A 21,470-nucleotide genomic window follows, 5' to 3' on the forward strand; every position below is an offset into this window, starting at 1 on the left:
GGGCTGAAGAAGATGCTACTTCAGGGGCAAGCGACAGGTTATAAGGTRTCATGTGCTGAGGCAGAAAGGAAGGGCAGAGAAAGGAGCTGTTTAGAGAGATTAGGAGCACAGGCAAAAAGTAAATAGAAAATGTAAGGTAATATATCTGGGGGAAGCAGGGAGCAATCCAAAACACACCTGCAAAGGGAGGCAGTGTCTGGGAGCAGCATCATTTTTCCTCCCTGTATAAACACAGGCCAAGGGCTTGTCTAGCACTGAGTCCTGGAGAAGAAAAATGAACACACTGCATTAGCTCTAATGATCACAGAGTGACATTCTCCCCCCCAGGAGACTGTTCCCAGAGATCATTATAATTGACAGCTTGACTCTTGTCAATATTTCCATAACAGCTCACCCCAGTCTCCCAGGCAGCCTCAGCATCCCAAGGGCAGCCAGGTCTTGCAATAAGGTTGTGCACCTTTGGGCTGCAGCTCAGCAAGGGATATGCAAGAGGGTTGCTAAGTGTTCCCCTTCCAGTGGAAATCTGGTCCTGCAAAGAAGCTACCAGCTGTGCTGGTGTTTGCTGCCATGCTCCAAAATCACTGATCGCAGCCATTCAAGTGAACAGGGAGTGAATCTGCATTACACCACTACTGACAGCAACGTTTTGGAAAGTGTTTTCAGGGGTTGCTTCAGGGGTAGCTTAAGGAAGACCTGATAACTCAGTTGACTGTTAGGGACTCTCYGTGTACATCCCTGTGCAGTTCTGAACCCTAAGATTTTGCTGAAGGAAAAAGGCACCAAAAAGGAAACAAAATGATCAGGGCCCTGGAGAAAATGGAAAGCTGAAAGAGAATCTGTGAGCTCAGCTCTGGCTACATGGCTGTTGGAGTCAAAGCCAAGACCCTAGGAGCAGGCTTTCTACCTTCTTTGTTTATTGAGAACTTAATACCTTTTAGGTTGGTTAGAAGTTCAACTCCCTACATTGGACATGTAACACAGCTGATTTTGGAGGATGTAAACTCCAAGGAGGAGTTGTGTTGTGGTGTTGTACCATAGGGAAGAGCGAGAAATGAAGGGAAGAAACTTGAAGTGAAACCTTGAGAGAAATCAGGAAAACATCTGGATGTAAGACCTCCTGGCTGGTGCAGAGGACTTCCMTATGAAGTGCAGAAAGAAACCTCTTTCATGGAGAGGTTTCTTTTTAAACCAGATCTGGCAGGAGACAGCGCGTTCCTGAAAAYGGGCGAGCCCCTCTTTACTTGAAGGCAGGTTGGCCTGTTTGGATTTTTCCTATGTGTCCTTTCCACAAAGCGTCTAAGGGAGGATTTGCTGACATTGGGCCTTTCCATCACCTCTTTCCCTAATACAGTTACTTTTTGTAGCGACTTCCTACAGTTTCCTGGAAGTGTTTCAGTTAGCAATGGAGCATATGAAAACAATAATCATTTGAGGCAGTAATTATTATGATTGTAGACAGCACATGACTCATGAGTGCCCTCCGTGGATGCAAGCCGGTGGCATTGCGGACATCTGAGTGCTGAACAAACAGGGCACAGCATAAAAAGAAAGGTGGAATATTTGGGGACCAGTGATTGTGTCTATAATACCCACTGTTAAAATGATTACCAAGATCCAGTAACAAGGCTTTCATCCAGGCTGTCGAAACCCTACGTGTTTATAGCCAGATGGCTGGAGAGTGCACTGCGATATCTTGCTAGCGTCCGCTGGGTGATGTGTGGCTCTCGTGCCTACAGGTAGCGAAGGAGCGGCTGCTGTGTCACGCCATCGTAGGGAGCAAAACCGGGAAGAAAAAAATAATGCAAGTGGATGTCACGTGTGAGTTCATTGCTCCTGTTCTGCAAATCTCCTCCAGAGAAATCACTTTCCGGGTAGAGAAGGTAAGTCTCTGGATTGCTTCCTGCCAATTTAATAGGCAGCGTGGCTCATGACAGAAAGCCTGCCAATGTGTGTGCATTTAAMCAAGAAAATTAAATAACTTCCTCTGAAATCTGTGGGGCTTTGGCCATTGATTTGAGTGGGACTGAGATTTTCTCATTAGTGCTTAGATCATTGTTTCAGTTCCTCCATCCCCTGGGGTCATGGACGGTCTCTCCAGCTCAGTTCTGCCTTTCTTGGCATAGAGACAGAGTTGTTTGAGCTCCTGACCCAAGGGCACGGAGCAGGAGACGTAGGACCCGTAAGAGCGTGGTGTGCGGGGAGAGCATTGCGCAGCCACTTCGTGTGCCAGCTTGSGGCTGCAGAGAGCAGATCCCTGCAGCTGAGCTATGCTAAATCTCCATCTCACCCCTCATGTGGCTCTGTGGGAAATAGATACGGAGCTATTTAGAGATGGGACTGTTTTTATTTCCTTACCTTATGTAAAATTGAGCTCTCCATAGAGAAAGATCATGGCCACTGGTTTCTGCTCCCAATATGAAGGGAAGTTTACCAGCAGCTTCTAAGGCATGGTGAAATCTGAACGTTGCTCCTGTAGGGAAGCTGAGAAAAAATGAGGATCTTGTCAGCTCTTTGGACTGACAAGAAAAATTGTCAGCACTTGTCTGTTGTCTGCCTTCTCTGCCATGGGCATGGGTGCCAGTGCTAACAGATCTTTGCGCTTCCCCAAACCTCACCACGTTTGAAGGAGACAAAGACATCCTCCAGCTGCAGCAGAGATAACACCAGCACAAAGCAGCTGCCCTTCTCTCCAGATCCTGATTTCTGCATCGTCTTTTGCTCTCCTGCGAGGTGTCTGAAAAAGAGAAAATATTTCATTATTTAGTTTCTATATTTCCAGGTCTCTTGTCTAGCTCCCTGCCTCCCAGAGTAGCACGCAATCCTGTGAGGAGGCAGTTCAGATTTAATTAGACGCTTCCCAGCTATCCCTGATGTCTGCCTGCAGTCTGCTTGATGCCGCGTGCACCAATTTATTGAGTGCCATGACACTGCAGCTGTTTGATATAAATACGTTTAGAACTAGTTTCCCAAACACTATCTAGTTTATATAAACCATGCAGGAAGCCCAGTGAAACATAAGCAGGAAGATGTAGCTTAGACTGGAGCTTAGTTTGGAGTCTATAGACAGCTTGTCACTATAGCAAGGGCAGCAGGAGACACTTTGCAGCTGAGCTGTCCAGGTTTCTAGGCAGCTGGACGTGCRCGCAAAGATTTAAACGTAACCTTTGGCTAATGCAATCTCTCCACTGCAGGCTCAAACCTGCTCTCTTTACTCCTCTGACTAGCCTCACTGGTTTTTATGAGACCACTTGAGTCTGTAAAGTTGTAAGGAGTTATTATCCGTGAGTGGAAATGTCTTGTGCCATTCAGCCAAGAAGAGGAGACAAAACTGGAGACAATCTGATTTCTCTTTCCTTTTAGACCTTGTCAAGCAGCTGCCCTGTTYAGGGATCCTATTCCCTCATCTGTTTGTGAGACAGTAATATTTTGCAGTCCCTTGGGGGTCCTGTGGCTTCTAAACATGGAAAGTGTTTGATATACTTAGAGAAAAGCCTTCTAGAAGAGCAAAAAGTAGTAAGAATAGTAAATAGAGATACCTGCTCTTTTGGTATTGAAGTATTTGGAATGCAGCAGAAGGGGAAGGAAGTCTATGACTGCTCCTTCAATTTTCTTTCTTTGTCTTCTCCTGTGTTTCTGCAGGAAGCCAATGATGTCCTAACTCCTCAGTATGAGCCTCTTAATTTAAAAAACATCTCTTCCTTGCCAGTCAGCGTTATCCTGTCCTTAGAACAACCTTTCTCCCTCTGTGATGTGGACCGGCAACCCATCTATGTAGATGGTCGGGTGAGCAGCTGCGGACTTTTCCTACTCGTGTGATTTGAAGAGGAAAGGAGTGGGATGGTACCTTGTGGTCCAGAGGCCTTCTAGTAGAGAAGCTTAGTCTTTAATGTCAACTGGCTGGAACTAAATCAGATTAAAAACAAACTGCTGAAGGGAATAAAATATCTGAATTGGGGAAGATACAGCTTAGATTTAAGACACATGAGAAGGGGAGCAGCTGTCAAGTGGTTCTGGGCAAGCCATATGGTAATGGTTTTTCCTAGAAAATGGTCACAGCATTCCTCAGATCACCTCAATAGCAGCTTACTCTCCTTGAGGTCGGCTGTGCCTTTGGCAGGGCTCAGAGTGCTCTGTGACACCTGCCCCATTGCTAGTGGACGTGGTGCATGGAGGCTGAGCTGTGCACGTGTTGCTGTAGTAATTGCCACCACTTCTGGGCTCCCTTCTGTGCCAATGGCTACCACATGCCGAAGTCAGCRGAGCTGCACTGAAGCAAAGCTGGACAAGGTGAGACTCGGGTGTGCTGACTCACCACCCTAACCCTATTTCATGTCCAGTTTCTACATCATTTCCTGGCAAGATGTGTTACTTGGGGCAGGGAGAGGGAAGCTCATTGAAGGCTGAAGTTTTGCAAGTCTCCTGGAGACTTTCCTGAGCATGAAGATTTTTTTTTTTGTGCAAGTAAGCTCATATTTTCCTTCTCCACCACAAGGATGTCTGTAATGCACTTACGCCTGTGTTGAGCGTAAGGATAAAAGAGTTTTCTCAGAGTCAGGGCCAAAGGCCCTGGCTTGCCAGAGGGCTGGTTTGGTTTTTAGCATATAGATTTTGAGGGTCTAGAATTCAGTAGAACAATATTTACTTCCCTCTTGTGTTGATGCAGAGCACAGGAATGAGAGCCTGAAATGGTCTCAGATGAGTGTTTATGGTGCTAGCAGTCAGACACACTGTAAAGAAAACAAAGGATGAACTGAACAAAGGATGAACTGAGACTGGGGTCACAATTTGGACATCATGCATTTGCACATTTCATGCCATCAGACCTTGGAACTTCATTGCACCAATAATTAAGACGTCTTTATCTCTCGTTGCAGGCCATAAAGCTGGAAATAGGAGAGGAACTTCATCTTTCCATCAAATTTAACCCTGCTTTTCGTGAGGGTTTGGATATCCGGGTAGCAAAAGTGGCCCTGATAATACGGTTTGTTGAGCACTCTCATGAGGAGCACATTGCCCTTCGGGGAGAAGTGTACTTTCCGAATCTCCATTTCCAGACCACRGCCGTGAACTTTGGCTGCCTTTTGAATGATACTGAAGATGTACGTTACATCGAGATGACCAACTGCAGCCCGCTTCTTGTCCGCTACAACTGGTCGTTCCTGACAGAGAGCCATGCGAGCCAGATGAGGTATGTGCAGCTTTGCCCTCTCCTTGGAGCTCTTCTCCTTCCTGGTGCACTGTTTGTATCTTTGCAAAGCCTGAGGCTGCTTGCTTAGGATCTGACAGATTGCTTTTGACTTTCATGTCTGGAAGTAGCGCCTACCAGTTGTGCTCARGGTAGACTCTTGGGGACAAGTGACCTCCACCAGTTTGAAGCTGGACAAGAGCCAGACTGGGACTATGAGAGCCTTCTGGCGCTTCTAGTATAGCTCTTAATCCTGCTTTCTTATTTTTGGAGCCACAAAGCTGTACGTTGGCTTAGGTTTAGGTGCTTGAGCAAGCAGATACATCACATGAGCTCTTCCCTTCCCTGCCAACCCTATTTGTCGTCATTTTGTACTATCAACCTTTGTGGGCAGTGCCAGCAGCAGAATGACGTGCTGCTATTCCAAGTCTCTTGTGGCTTTTTTTGCTGTGGCTCCCATACTGGTTCCCCTGGGAAGGGAAAGCTGCTTTCTCAGGCTTTCCTGGCTCAAGGCAAGCATCACCTTGGTGAAGTGAGTTTTCATCCGTTAACGTGCATGTTGCATTCACAGAACAGCTATTTAGCGTTTTACAATGAAATGGTGGGTTCTGCTGTGTTTTTGGGTGCAACTATAGAGGCTGAGGCGAGCACTTGTCTGAATATTCTTGGGGAGCAGAGCTATCCAGTGCTTGTCTGTGGGTTTCTAAGACCAGGAGCAATCCTGCAGTCGTGCTGGAACAGGTCTATAAAGTCATCCCTAGCGGTTCTTCCCACTGTGGCCTCTCTGCATAGTACAAAAGCCTAGCTTGGGCAGTTATTTTAATTACGGTAGCAAATAGTTTTTCCATAATGCCCTAGGAAACCTAGCAAACCTAACCATTGTGCATTGAAGTGCTGCTATTCTGAATAATACAGACCATCAATAGTTTTGTTTAGGGATCTGGGATATGACCCGGAGGAGSAGACTGGGAACTGGAGATCAGCTATGGCTATGTGAAGGGGTTGAGGGAGAAGATTTGGGCACTGGGATAGTCCGTGAAGAGCTGGGTCCTACCAAGCAAGAGCATGTTCTTAGAGGGTCTCTTCTTGATGTGTGGCACTTTCAGGAGCAGACCCTAAAGTTGCACAGTTATGCAGAGGAAAGTCTGCAAAAGCAGGTGGAGGGAGGTGGGCAGGGAAGAGAGGAGCAGGGCTGTATTCTCTGCTTGAAGGCCCCTGTCATCTCCCAGTAAATTAGATTAGGGTTTAATTACAACCTGAAGGGAGAATCTAATTTTGATGATAGAACAATGCTTATATTTTATAATAACAGAGAAAAAAGCACATTACAGCGAAGCCTGTGTGGAATTAATTTCCTCTGGGACCACTCTTTGGCCAGTTGCCTATTTATCGTTACTTTCATTTTTTAAAAACCTCTTTATGTTTTTGGAAATGTGAATGCTGAATCAGTTTTCAGCTTTTAATTACCCCATCTCCACCTAAATTGGCTTGGCTGGAGCTGAGCCTGCAGGTGCTTGTTTTTCCAGCAGATGCTGAGTCACCCCCACTCCACCGGCTCTGCAGCAGCGGAGGGTCCTGAGCATCTGGCAGGATGGCACTCCTTGCTCCAAAGGGCTTTGGCATATCCTCTTTGCTGGCTTGTTAGTGATGTGGAGGTTACGACAGCTCCCCTTTCTGCTCTGCATGTTAATTAAGCAGTAACGTACTCTTTGGGTTCCTCAGCAGACACCATGTGATCGTCCATGGCAGAGCTGGAAATGAAGACAGTCTCCAAGCTATTAACACCTCAAATAGCTCATTAAGAGCCCAGCAGAAGGGCAGCATGTCAGATATTGCTTCTGGTCCACATTAAGCACTGTTGGTATTGGTCGTTCTAAATTATGAGATGCAGCTCGCTCAGTCTGATGTTGGAAGCGTTAAACGTCAGGTCCCACGAAGGTGAGATCAATAGAATTTAACTGTCCATGCCTTGTCACCAGCACCCATCATCAGAGACTTCCAGCATTAATCAGATAAAAGTATATTTTGGCCAGGAGAGAAAAATTTTGTTTCCTTGCCTGGACAACACGCTGTGCTTAGGTCCCCCCCCCCCCAATTGTTCAACTCTTTTCTATTCTTCTTTTTTCCCTCATGTTTTTGTCACTATGCTACTTCCTTGGACAGAACAATCATAGAAGCAACACAGTCCAGCCGTTGCTGTGAGCTTACCATCTCATGCCCCCTTCTCTGACACTGCTAAGCTGTAAATCTCTTGCTGTTACTTCACTTCTAGACCTGTGTGGTTAAAGAGGAACTGAGAGCAGTCTCTTCCCTCTCCTTGGGGTAGCTCAARCCAGAGTCCAGACTTTGCACCTAGRTTGCTTTCTGCTGGGTTGGAGTAGAGCTCCAGAATCATTCAGCAGGAGATCTAGGGCTAGATACAAACATTTCGCTGTGATTCTTATCTTAAGGGTCTCTCCTGCAGAGATGAATCGATTTGTCCCTGTTTCTAAGAGGAAGCATCCTGCTCCTCAGCATTGTTTGAGATTCTCGTCAAGACAAAGGCATCAAATCCAAGCGGTGTACAAGGGTTTTCTCCTTAGATAAGCAGATAGACCTGTGAGCAAATGCTCCCTTCTGCTGCTGCCAAAGCCTAAACCATGGCTCTTCCCCAAACTTAGCTGCTCTCTAGAGTTTCCATTCTTTCTTAAAGTAAATGCCGGGGCGTAGCTTTCCGAGCACTGCTGTTCCTGCCAGACCCCTTCGACCCTGTCTCTACCTCCTTTCCGAGAGCCAGATTAAACCTTTCTGGGGTGCCATGAAAACGTGCCCTGTGCTGCGCGTGCCGGGATGGCTCRGCAGGGTGCTCTGCCCCCCCGTGACGCATCAAACCCGCTCCACGTGTTGACCTGACGTCTCTAGAGAACAGGAACATCCTGGCTACAAATAAGGTGTAATGAATGGCCAGCAGATTCTTCTTGGAAAGAGTTTGTTGAGCTAAGCATGTAGAAAATGACTCTTTCCTTTCCTCCTAGGATTTGCTCTACCACAAACTAGGAATCTTTCCCAGRTAGGGTTCCTTACAGAACTTTAAGTTTCAAGTTTCTCTGCCCTCTCTCCTTACAGGTCCCCTGGCAGGTTGTGCTGAAGGGACCCTGTGAGCCAGATTCCAGCCTGGTTACTGACAAAAACAATTCTTTGTTCCGTTTGATTTTTTTTCCCCCACTTTGTTTTTATAACAAAGAAGAAATGGAAAATRTAGACAGTGAAAAACAGCACAAGGCAAAAATCTGACAGCAGTACTCTGTCAGCCACCAGAGAGGAGCGAGGTAGCAGCATGAGCAGCAAGAATAAATATCAGAAATGCACACAGTCACAGTGCCCCTGGTACTGGGGAGTCTCCAACAGTAGCACAAAACCCCCGTTTTCCTCCCCAGAGGTATAAGGTGCTGTCCTGGCTGTGCTGAGGTTACAATCTAGTTGGGGCAGTGTGTTTTGAGCTTTAGTAGCCCCATGGACACTGATTTTCCTGCTTAAATCACAAGTAATTTAGAGGATAAGAGCCGAGGAGCGGAGGGCTGAGTGCTGGCGGAAATGTGCAGGCAGAAGGCATCCTTCAACTCTGTTTCTCCTGACATCAGTGGAGAAATTTTGATGGATCAGTGTGATAAGGAAATGGTCTTTCATTTCTCAGAGATAGTCTCATGTAACGAAGAAGCTGGCTGTCAGTCTGCTTTCGCTTCTGAAATGGCAGTCCGGAGGCGGTGAAYGTCAGGAGGAAAAGAGGGGCTTTCGAGAGGCTCCATGCCCATGGCAGAGACATGGGGAACCAAGGGAAGCATCGTGATCAGAACATATGGGCAGGGAGGGAGACTCTTGGAAACTTGCTGCTGCTTCTCCCTGGGCAGAATTGAAAATAAATAAAATACGAGTGCCCGRAAGGATTTTGAAACCAGGAGTAGGCAAACGTACGTAGTCGTTGAGTTTATCTTAAAGATGTAATCTCGCATACTTGGTGCGGGACGGTGATGCTTAAGCAGGAAGAAGAGGGCTGATTTTCTATTTGCAGTGTATCTGTAAGCTGCTTTCTGACTTAACATTTAGGTTCTTCAGCATAGTGACCCTGGCCACGTGCCTCTTCCACCACCAGACTGCTCTTTTCCTGGCTTGCTTGCTTGCTATCAGGTCAGCCAGCCCTCCCCAGGCCTGAGCTTCGCATCTTCTCTTAGAGATCATGGGAACATAACTGCAGGCTTGAGTCAGGTTTTTTTTGCCCCAGTTCTGGGAGCCAATTTCTGACCAAAAGKTACACTGATGCCCAGCTGGAAGACATCTACCCAGGATGTTGCACAGAGGTCAGTGCCCCAAATGGCTGCATGGGAATTGCTCTGAGTGTTACATTTGGATTTTTCTGGGATTGGGTCTCCTCGCATACCTGAGGATGACAGGCCCTGACTGCTTTCATTTGCTTCTGTAGACCGGAGAGCAGTCCCAGGACATTAGGACAACGAAGTGGCGTGGGGAAGGAGAAGGAAAAAGCGTTGCTCTGATTAAGACACTGCTCATCCCATCCAAGATGCTGTCGGATGGCTGACTGCCTCCCTGTCTGTCCTGTGCCATCAGGGAGACTTCAAGGCAGAGCAGTGCATCATCCACACTACAAGTGGGCTGTAGTTAGATGGTGGCATTGCCTTCTGGTTTTAGCTGGTGGAGGGATGCTGGCTGGAAGGTGACTTCTCTCTGCTCTTAGGCCAATGACACTTTTGCTGTGCTGGCGGTGCGAAGCCAGCTAACCTGGGGAACACCTGTCTTCTCTATTTGCTTTCTAAACATTTTCATTACCAAAGACGTTCAGCAGGAACCTATGGTGTGCGTTTGTGCCGCAAACAGCGTCATTCTCCAAATAAATGCTGCCTCTGTTATGTAGATGGCCTTTGCTTTAATCCCCTCTGGGCAGGAGGCTGCAGCTCACGGCCTGTCTTTGCAGGCCTGTTGGCACGTTTATGCCTATTTATAAAACAAAATCTTGATTGCAGTTTTGGGCAGCAGTGTGCTGTTGTATCCAGGCTGGCTGAGGCTGAGCAAGAGCATCAGTTCAGGAATCTCTGCTGCCTCTTTTGCTTCTTGTTTCTATCTGAGCGCTAGGGAAGCTGTCGGATGAAATCTAGGKGGCAGGATATGGCATTTACTTGTGTTTGTTCGTTGGAGTACTGTCGCTGTGTGCAGCAATGGCAAGTAAGGGGRCATAATTTTGCAGCCCTCATTTTTCTCTTAATTTCTTCAGCTGTTTCTCTCCCTTTGCTGTCTTTTCCTAATTCCTGCAGGTTGTGCACCAAACAGCTTTTCTTAAGGGAGAGTTAGTTCAAATCCACTGGGGTTGCTCTACCTGACTGCTGTTTCTGATATCGTTGCCTTCTTTCCTTGTCACTCCCCTGTCTCAGGCCTGTCATCGCACGGTAGCTGGGTGATCTTTAAATGTTAATGAGATGGAACTCGAGCCAAAGAATTTCAATCCAAGTATCAAATCTTCATGTATTGGGGAGGTTGGGGGTAAATCTCTATTGGAGATTTTGGTTCTGATTCCTTCTAGTCAAGGGCACTTACCAGTACGGGCGCGATGGAGAGCCCCGCGCTCTCCATTTCCCAAAAGAGAGAAGAGAACATTCCCAAGACTCACCATCACATATTTCTTGTTCAGAACGGGTCAGATCTGCAAGGTGTGTCCTGGTGCTCTGTTTTCCCTTTGCTTTACTGAGGAAGCAGGAGCGTGTCCCAGCTGGGAGGAGGAGCTGTGCCTGCCTGTCTCCTAAAAGCCAGGTGACCAAAGTTATYGTGATGCATGTGACTTACCCCGATGTTTCTGGAGATGTTAGCTTTTGTTTTGAGGTAGCTGCATTTTGTCTGCCAATGGTTTCATTGCCARTGACACTGGGCACCTTGTGCAAGAGTGACCATCTACCTGTGCTGAAACCCACACCTTGACCGAGTGTGTGATGAGAGGAGGTAGATGACCTTGTGCTTTAAAACACTGCCCTGCAATGCCGCGATGGGACCGAGACCTGTGCTGGAGCTTCAGGCAGTGGCAGCCCCATCCAAACCCAGCTGAGAAGCGTTTTCATTTCTAGGAGATGAAACGCCATCCTCAGCCACCTTCTTCAGTGCCTGCCTGCCCTCCCAGGGCCTTCGTGCCCAGCCTTAGGTGTGCAGCGAGAGAGAGCCAGAACATCCCGATTAAATGCATGCAGCGGGCTTAAGGGAGTGATGTGAGACCTCTTGTGCTGTCCATGTCTCCAGGAAGACCATCCTACCTTCAGGTAGGGAGGAAATGGCCGAGGGAGGCAGGAGTCCCCAGGGTGTCGGGTACCCCGAGGATCTCTCTTGACGTGCCCTTCTCAAGAGTGCCTAATTTAATTGATACCTCCTTTTGAGCCTTCCTGCCCTCKGGATGGTTGTTCCTTCTCATCCATGCAAAATGTTTTGAATCAAACTTGTTCTGCAGAGCCCCATCGGTTCTCCCTGAAACAGCTGCTCACCCTGAGGGCAAAGCTCCTCGGTGCTAGATCCTCCCTTTCGCCCCTTCGATTTTCCCATCTCCGTGGTGGTAGCTGTGCTCTCTGCCTCGCTCGCCTGCCAACATTGTCCAAATCTGCCAGGCCAGTCCCACGCCATGGTCCTTTGCACCTTCCCCTTGAGCTCGATGTGAGCGAGGATGRGCTGTTAGACTGTGAGCACAATTCCTGGGAATCTCTTTGTTTTCCTCTTAGCAAAGCAGCGGGTAATTATGATGTACTGTGGAAGTGACCTTTAGTAATAATTCAGCAGTGATGTTAACTAACCATTTGCACGGAGCGTATAAATTTCAGTAAAAACCACATGCAGCCTTAAATCTGTCTGTAATTTCTGATGGTGTGACAAGCTCAGCTCCTTYTGAACCAGGGATGGATGGCGATGCCAGCATGCTGAGCGGGGTGGAGCTTCAGCATCTGCCTGATTTATTTTGGGATGTGACCCTAGAAAATATGTTAAATGCGCTGGAGCTCTCTTTCTTTTTGGTTTTTCTTCTGTATTTTCTTTCTCATTATTTCTTTCTACACTTCTGCCTTCCCCTGCGATGAGCGGTTGTCAGATAGAGCGAAGGGGTGTGTGCTGGTCTGTAGGCATCACTGCCCGCCAGAGATGTGATGACAGGAGATGCAAGTGGAGGCACACTGTGCCAGGGAGCGCGGATCAGCATGTGCTGGTGGAGACACCTTCTGGGGTTCGGCAGAAGTGGTTGAGCCGAGCAGAGACTTTTCCTCCTAGGTAAGGAAAGCTCCGTAACTGTGCCTGGCTGCAGGACATGCTCCTCRTCTCGTCTCCCTCCTTTTCTTGCCCTTCGGCACTGCAGAGGGGCAGTGGGGAAAGGCTGCCAGCTGTGGCATGTTGTCCTCCAGGCGCTGTCTGCAGTTGGCTTTTCCTGCGGAGCAACTTTAAGCAGAAAGGCTGTGGGGAACTAGCACTGGCAGGGTGGCACGGGAATATGCTGCCCTCACCCCACCAAATGCCTCAGCACAGGCTTGAACCCTTTTAGGCTCATTCTTGTAGGATGAAAGAGGCCTCCCAAGCCCACCGGGTTTGTTCTCTGCAATCTCAGGCTCTGTACTGTATCATCCCTTTCACAAACTRCTTGAGATCCAGCTTTGGTCTTCTGATGGCTCTACCTTAAGGAGAGTGTTGATAGAGAACATCCCTGTTCCCATGRCTAGGAACTTTCTCCCAGTTACCTAAAAGCGCTCAGGACTAGCTTGTCTTTCGCAGTCCAGTACTGGCYTTAGGCTTAATTAGTTGTTTGCCTGCCTCCTGCTTCTGCGTGCTTGCAATGGTCACGGCCACGTCTGTCGTTATTTGCCGAGCTCTCTGCACTTGGCCTCGTGAAGACATCGCAAAAATGGCTTGTGTCCTGGTCCCCGACACGAAGGCAGTTGGAGCACGTCTCTCTCTTTGTTATCAATTAAAGGAACCGATAAAATCTACAGAGGTAATTTGGAGTAGCTGGTCAGATTGTAATTGTGGCTGATTAAATAGAATCTCCAAATTACACCCGTCATGGCTTGTTTAATTTTGAACAAAGGCAACAGATTGTATTTATTGTTAGAGCTACTGATTTGTTCAGAGACCTTTGGCCAGAGTCTGATTGAGAAGCTTCCAGGAACTTCCTCCTGCCTCACCTGATGCTTATAAATCATGTGCCTGATGTGCAGAGCATGAAGAAGGACTTAATGTGTAATGTTTTGCTGTCAGTAAAACCTGTGCAGGTCAGAATAACTCCAGTAAAGTCAGAGGAGACATCTCCCAGCGATACAACTTGTTGGGAGTATGAAGAGATGTGCTCCTCAGAAGATTGAAACRTCAAGTTGACCGTGTCAGGGATCACTGAGGAGAGCTGCAATGCAGCAAAGCAAAGCATCATGCAGATATCAGCATTTGTGGGGAAGGAGCTTCTCAAAAGAGCAGGGATGGTGTCCGCCTCTGGCACTTCTCCTCGCGCCCGTACGCAGGGCGAGGTCTACTCGTGTTGTCAGTAGCGGCGGTCGCTAAATAAATGGAACAAAAAATKGAAGTATACTGTACAGGGTGCAGACTGTATGAGAAGGAGCTGAGGGGTCTCCAGAACCTCCTCTGATTCTTAGCATAGAAAGTGAAAAAACGGTTGAGATTTCAGATGGACCCAAGCACCTGCCTTTCCTGTGGGCTTCAGCAGGAGCTGAGGCTGCTCAATGCACCCCAAAATCAAATCCTGCATCTCCTGCTCAACAGTACTGGAGAGCTTTGGTGGCTAACCAGGAACACAGCATATTTTTCTTCTTCTGTAGCAATGTCCCTGCTTTTCTCCCACAATTTCTGCCTTAAAAAACAAAAAGAAAGAAATTAAAACTCTCCTTCAACTCTTAAAGGTAACATTTTGACTCAGCTAAGTAAGTCTCTTAAAATTGCGTATTAACTGCTAGTTAATTAATTCTTGGTCACAGTAAGATGGCCCCAGGACCGCTCACTGCATTCAGATTAAAACCAAATCCAGTTTAATCATTTCCAGCATGCACAGACCAGAAGATGGAAAACTCAGACTCACTGCAGCAGTGTTGTTTCTTTTTTCTCTCTCTCCACTGCCTGGTTTGAATTTCAATGGAGGGTTCAGTGAATACACAAATCTCATCTTAGCAAAGGAGTTTATCCTAGCAAGGGAATTATCTTCAGGGCATTAGACTTGGCTTCCCTCTTCTGTTTTTCTTTTTTTTTTTTCCTGTAAACAGAAAAAAGTATATGTTCCTTAATGTTTAAATTTGCAGCCTGGTGGAGTCTTACACATTTCTATATGAGCAGGAGCTGAAAATATTGTAAGGCATTGGAGGTTGCTGAACTAAACCCCAGCAGTCAGAGAAGCATCCTGGTCTGTTCYGTGCTGGCGGTGTTTTCCTGTCTTGCTGTTTTGACCTCTTGGAGTCCAAACCAGGATATTACTGTCTCCCAGGACATAGGACGTGGACCGGCGTGGCTAGTAAAATTACCTGGGACTGTCAGTTATTTCAACTCTTCCATTTAATAATAAAAAAAAGGGTGGTTGTTTTCTGCCCCGTGCATTTGCTGCTGGCCGGTGGGGCAGGAGCACCGCGGTTTCCAGGTGCCGGTGCTGACATCCGACGGCTCTTGCACAGCCGGAGCTGGCAGGCTCGCATCGCTGCCTGTGGATCTTCAYGTTCCGTTTTGGGAAGCAGTGTGATTTCTAGCTCCTCTATTTTGGGGAGAGGGTGTGGGAAGCAGTGTGAAGCCGTGTCCTTAACGGGCTCAGAAACCAGGAGGCAAACTGAGATGTTTTGCAGCTACGGTGGCTGGCACGCGATCGTCCCGGAGCCCAGCCTAGCAGGGGGGACACCTCTTGCCCTGGTGTTGGTCTGCCCTCATGCCTGTGAAATCTCCATTCCAGATGCTTTTTATCTCTCGGCCCCCTGGTGAGGCCAGGAAGGTACAGGTGCTGCACCATCAGGGATGATGGGCTCGTGCCCACCTTCCTGAGCTTTGACGTTCTACGTGCGTCACAGAAACCCGTGGCCGTGGGCCATGCAGGGCTGCCAGAGCAAGGTCGCGTCTCACCAGGCTGTGCAAGGTCTGTGTTTGGGTGAAATCGATTTTCCTCTCTCCTTGTCCAACGACTAACTAGCTGAACCTCAGGCTTGGTTGAAGCTTGGCTGTTGGTTGGCCAACGCTGGATGAGGTGAACCTAGGGATGTAAACATGTGGTTGCCAACCCCTCCAACCCTGGGCCAACCTGCATAAGTCAGGAGGCTCCGTATCTTTATTCTAGCATGCAGACAGAGGTGCTCAAACCCTTCAGCCCCTTTCTGGGGACGGGACGGGTCCCCTCTCAGCAGAGGTGTGTGGGTGCACGAGCCAATTTCTTCCCTTTGCAGCCTTTCCTGTGTTTACAACCACTTCTGGGATGCCCAGGAAGTCCCTATTAATTTCAGAGAAAGACGGGGCTGGTGCTGAGTAACTTTAGTGTTATCTTTGCCTCTTACCCTTCCTGTTCCTTCTGCTTTTCTAAGACAACACGCCTTCCTTCAGTGCCGAGAAGATTTCTTGCTCCGGCGGTCAGAAATAAGGCACCTTTCTATCGACACCTTCGATTCCTGGGGGTGTGTGCGTGTATCTCATTCCCTTTGTTTTGGTGTTACGCTTCTTGTTATTCATTTTGACTTTTCCCTACTAGTAAAAGTCACTCGGTGTGCTTTGTGCTTCTCCTCAGCAGGACTCGCTAATCACATCATCTCCCAGCACCAGGTCCCAGAGGGCTTCTACTTTAGAATGAAAAATATTGTTATTGTCTAGGCACTGTAGTCCCGTGAAGTTGCCTCAAACCATTTTATGAAGCTAAAGGTAATTTAATAAACGATTATGGATTTTTCCATCTCCTGTCTTCGGCTCTCCTCAGGAGATGTTATTAACCTGCAGTGTCTATCAGAGGCAGCTCTAAGAGGCACGACTTCATCTCCTCGCTAGGATGGATTGCGGGTAGCACTTTAGGTACAGCTGCCACAGTGCCAGCCAGGCAACKTGCTGACCTGCTGTGTGGACAAACTGCCCGGAGCACTTGAAGGAGCTCCGGACAGTGGCGATTTGTACCCAGCCCTGAGCTCATCTGTGAACCCCCAAGCAGTTTGGACTCAGCCCGGAGTGCTTGCAGCAGCGCGTTAAGCCAACCCGCCTAGGCACGCGTTGGAGCTGCGCCCGTGAGCACCAATCTGGAAACAAAAAGCAGGCTTAGCTAACGAGCCACAACAAACTAAGGACAAGTATTCAGCTGGGAGCACGTCATCGAGGTAGTTAGGCATCTAATTCCCATCTGGAAGCAAGCACAGGGATTCTTTTAAAAACCTGCCGGCTGGACTATGGGGGGCACTTGCAGTTGGGTTTGAGTGTATACCTCTAAGCCCATTCTTGTGGTATTAGACATATGGACAGAGTTACAAATCTAACCGTGAGCGCAATTTAAAACTGGGAACTTAAGCTCCAAAGGCATCTAGAAACCCGCAAAAACGTGAAGGTAAATGGTTTTTATTGATTGGTTTTGGTCCAACTGTAAACTCGGATGCTTTCACGAAACGAACTGTTGAACAGGGTTGTTGAATCGTTTACCAAATTGGTCCTCAAACAGTTTGTGTTTAGCAACCGCTGTGCACAGTGGGGAGGTAATCRCACCAGCAGCAACCGTCCCGTAGCTTAGAACCGCGCTGAATCGCTGCCCTTTTAAAGAGGGGCGATGCTATAGCCGTCGTTTTGCAGCCGGAGAGTTTAAGCTGCGTGTCACAGGGATTACCTGTAGAGCAGCAGGGCGTTGAATCTCATCAAATGAGATTTGCAGGCTATTGATCAAAAACGATCAAAACTTCCTTTCCCAAAGCYAGTGCTAATAGCTGCCGCCGCTGCTTTGGCTCTCGTTTACAGGGATCAATGGGCTGGTTAATTGTGAATCTCTGCTTGGAATTGCTTGAGGTGGTTTTCCATGTCATTGGTGGCCTTGCCTGTGTGAGGACGTCTCGTGACGTGGAGGTTACACCTGATGTGGGGCTTTATCGAGGTCRAGGCTCTGCTGGGTCTTTTTTGCAGCCCAAAGCGTTAACCTGCTCCACTCAGCTGCTCCGTCTGGGTTTTGGAGCTGCCGGGCCCCTTCCAGGGGCCTCGTCCTGCTGTGAGGCCCCGTGGGCTCATCCCTGGGAGGTCTCGTGAAGGCCCACATTCATATTCATTTTGTCTTCCAGGTTCAGCCCTCCAAAACCTAAATTTTTCATCGAGCCCCAATCACCRAAGGAGGAGGAAGCTCGGACGGAGCAATTGGCGGCTGCGGAGAACGACGGCTTTGTGAGGTTAGCCCAGAAATACCCACTTCCAAAGGGTGACAGAGAACTCGGAGTCACCGCCGTGGCCTGAAAACCACGTTTCCAGAGCAGATCCTATTGCCGTGAGCAGCGGAGATGCCTCCCCTCAGAGAAACATGGGGGTGGAAACGCAAAGCTTGGGGGACTGGTGGCATCACCTTGTCCTCCCTTTCCCTGTAGAAGCTTCAGGGACGCAAATGCGGAGAAGAAAGCTCATGGCATGAGGGCAGCGGGGGATCGTGCCCAAGAGCCTGCAGGCCCAAAGGACTCCCCAGACACGAAGGTAGAYTATCTTGTACGCTCTGCCCCGCTTGCCTCAGCAGGACCGCGCTCGTGCCACCCTCCCTTTTTACTGCCCTGCTGTTGTGTCCTGAGAGCACGGTTGGCAACAGGGCCAGAGGCCAGGCACCTTTGGGCTCCCGAGGAGGGTGAAATAGGGCAGTTTTGCTTGCTTTGAGAAGCCCACTCAGATTCTACTGACGTAGGTCAATGTTTTGGGGGTGGTTTTTTTGTCTCTTTGGTTTTTTGCTTTGTCAAATGAGGTTTCCGCTGTCTGTTCTGCACCAAACCACATCACCCACCGGCCTCTGCATACTGCCGGTCAGCTCGGCTGCAGCCAGAGCTGCCCGTTGTCACGCTACTGCTTTCCTCTTGGTCCCGGCATTGCAGTGAAGCCTCACCCRTCAAGTGCTTTTGTGAAATGAGACCTTGCAAAGTCACTGGCTCTTCTTTCTGGCTTTGAAAATGCCCTTTGATTTGCTGACCAAAGCTGTGAACCTCACTGCTCTGGAGCTAGTGACTCGTTATTCTGCGTCCTGTGGGACAGAGACTGTCTCAGGGGCATTAAAGAACAAAAGCAGAAGTGACAAAGCAGGGAGGGGTTCAGGAAAAGTTACCATTAATATGAAGTTCAAGGAGAAGGATTGCACCTGCTCGCATACAAATACTGGCAGTCTTAAGATTTTAACTGCAAGTTTTTTCTTTATCAGAAGAAATGATGCCCTATGGCCGTAAAGAACGGTCTGGCCAAATGTTTTCAGACAGAGGTATGGTGTSTTCCTTGTTTCCTACTTTGTTGCTATGTATGCACAAATAAACTAGGGACGTTCATGGGACATACATGGCTAAGTAGGATACAAAGTTGCCTCAAAGGGTACATCTGTATTGCAATTTTTTCTGGGGTTTATGTCATTGTATCAAGGTGATATCTGTGTAACCTTCCACAGATGGAGAGATGGAAGATCAGAAGCTTAGAAAAAAACAGGAGGGATTGTGAGTTTGGAGCAGTCCTGGTAGAGCAGGAATGGATAATAATCCTCTAATAATCCACATAWAGTTTCCTCTTGTAAGTTAATGCCAAGGAAAAGGAGAGAGAGGCTATGAGCTGTCAGTGGTRTTTGCAGAGCCCTGTTCTTCTAAAGCTGACAGCAGTTGTTGTTTGTTGGCTGAAAACCCTGTAACTTATTGTAGAATGAAAGCCAAACTGCAGTATAAGGCCAAAAACTCTTAAGGTCCTTCTGCAAGACAACACTTTTGAGATGAAATACTACTGAACCAGCTCTCCCTTGCTGCAAGATAGAAAAATATCTTTTCAGAAAGGTGCTATTCAAAAGCATCCTCAGCGCTCTGGCCCTGGCGAGTGCATCAGGTGAAATCCAAGCACCGTCTGAAACAGGAGAAGCGTGCAAAGCATTTTCTAAGACCTTATTATACTGTTTTTAATACATCTCTYTGGCAACTGCATTGCCATTTTTGTCAGGAAAAGCCTGACTGATTTGAGTTTGGGGTTCTTCGTGTGTTCCCTGAGCAGCATCTGAAGTGCGAGCAGTCAGCATACTGCTGTCACGAAGGCAGCAGCTGGTGATGGATGGCTATGGCAGACTCACCTAAACAGTGATGTCCAGCCTGGATCTTCCTTGTAGGGTACAAGCTTGGTGCTGATATGTCAAGTGGGAGAGAGAAAAGGTGCCTTCCCCTGGCTGATGTTAATCCATGTCCTTTTAGGAGCGCAGGAAGTGGCAGTGCTACTGACAACTGCAGGAATAAGTTCAGGGTTGTCACTGTCCACTGTCATGCTACCTGTGTCSCATCCATGTGTATGGCACGAGCGAACAAGCCGAGGACAACCATCGCCTCATGCAAGCTTATGTATAGCAACAGTGGGTTGGTGCCTAATATTAGGCTTGGACCTACACTTAGGTGATGGACCATCTTAGGATGGGCTTGGATGCACACTTAGCTGATGGCATGGACATACTCATACATTGATTTGCACTCAGGTACCATTTCAGGCTGCTCCTGGCTTGACTGGGTTCTCCCATATACATCAAAGTGCCCATAGGAGTCATCTTGGTTGGTTCTGCAAAGAGTCAGTGCAGGTGGGGAGCAGATGCAGACCCTACCGCAACGCAGCGTTGTGGTCTCGCTCGGACCAGCAGTCAGCAGAGTTCATCGTGTTTGTTTTGCAGCCACTAATATCCRCTGCTAAGGAGGAGAAAAACACTGCAAAGACTCAGAATCTAATGGGGGTCAAGGAATTGCTACCAGTCACGGAGAGCAAGCCGTTCRCCTTGGGGGTAGAGGAGGTAAGCAGGAATCTCATCACCTGCTGTGTCTTGTTTCCATGTGTGGCAGTGCGTGCCAGTGTGGCAAGCAGTTAGGTAGTGCCCCCCGTTCACGTTCGTGGCCCTCGGTGCTGCTCACAGCGAGGCCTCACACCCCTCCAAACACTCTGTCCTGYGGAGCTGCCAGTGCTGAAGCAACTGGTCATTGGAGAGGCCACATAGGGCATGTTAACGTGAAGGGCGTTATTTATCCCATTTTTATTAAGCAAGTGGTAAATAGGACGTTTCTGCAGTGATTTTTGCTGTAGCATCTTAACAGAGAGCACTGTACAAGCCAGAGAGAGGATGGGAAGTGTCRGCAGTCAAATGAGCTGGGTTGGAGTCCTCCCCTGGCTCTGAGGACCGTCAGATCCGTGCCTAATGTTTCTCTTAAGGGCAGTAAAAGGTGCTTCTAAAAGCAAGTTCCGCAGCAAAGAGAATTTGTTACTGCCAGGAGACCTCCCAAACTGCATTAATGTAGTGTATTAATTAATTAATGCATTAATTAATTAGTGAGTAGGGGAAAAGATTTTCCCCTGGTCCCTCTACTGGAAAGTGGAACTGATGGAGGAAGAGGTTAGGATAATTTTGTCCATTTGAGGAATACGTCCCTCCAGCCTTGTCTGGCCATCGCTCCAAGCCAAAGCCGTTCAGTCCACCACCTCATTTAAGAGTCAGAGGGGCAGGGTGGCCCTTCTTCTGCATGCAACCTGATGCTCGACGTCTCAGTCTCCCCTCTCCTCCGCTGCCTCTAGGTTTTTGACATCCTGCCACTGTATGGCACGCTGCAGCCGGGCGAGAGCCAGCAGGTCACGTTCACTTTCTATGGCCACGCGAACATTGTTGCCCGCGTCACGGCGCAGTGCAAAGTGGAGGGCGGCCCAACTTACGAGATCGCACTCAGCGGGGAGGCTTCGCTCATCAACTACCTGTTTGACGTAAAGGCGATTGACTGCGGGCTACAGGTATCATGTGCTTCTCGTGGCAGAGGTCATCGTCTTGAAACCAGCTCTGTCCTGTTGCTCCTCACTTATTTCTCAGACTCTGCTCCCTTTCTGGCTGTTCTCAGTCCGTTGTACTGCTTTCTCTGCCTTCCTCACAGCCCTTCTGTGGCTTCTGGCAGGATGGCCTGTGCACAGCACACCTTCCATCCAGATTGTTTCTTTTTCATGGCTATCTCTGCCTCYCCAAAGCATCCATTGGGAGTTCATCCTCGTGGAGGTTGTGCAGCCTCCAGCYTTGTAGGAGGCAGGTGGAGCAACTCCACTGCTCCCTGGAGCAGRAAGGATCCCA

The 21,470-nt window shown here is 48.4% G+C and overlaps 1 protein-coding gene across 1 annotated transcript in view; it reads left to right on the plus strand.

Moving 5' to 3' along the window:
- Window positions 1-21,470, plus strand: part of HYDIN (HYDIN axonemal central pair apparatus protein) — a 164,642-nt gene that overhangs the window by 89,909 nt on the left and 53,263 nt on the right. The window contains exons 20-26 of the mRNA XM_085315270.1: window positions 1,737-1,880; window positions 3,640-3,783; window positions 4,875-5,188; window positions 17,458-17,562; window positions 17,755-17,857; window positions 20,043-20,159; window positions 20,933-21,142. Coding sequence (XP_085171396.1) covers window positions 1,737-1,880; window positions 3,640-3,783; window positions 4,875-5,188; window positions 17,458-17,562; window positions 17,755-17,857; window positions 20,043-20,159; window positions 20,933-21,142 — 1,137 coding nt within the window. The remainder of the gene's footprint in view (window positions 1-1,736; window positions 1,881-3,639; window positions 3,784-4,874; window positions 5,189-17,457; window positions 17,563-17,754; window positions 17,858-20,042; window positions 20,160-20,932; window positions 21,143-21,470) is intronic.

Source organism: Rhea americana, unplaced genomic scaffold (assembly GCF_003343005.1).
Source record: "Rhea americana isolate MKP2758 unplaced genomic scaffold, rheAme1 scaffold_425, whole genome shotgun sequence".
Taxonomy (NCBI): domain Eukaryota; kingdom Metazoa; phylum Chordata; class Aves; order Rheiformes; family Rheidae; genus Rhea; species Rhea americana.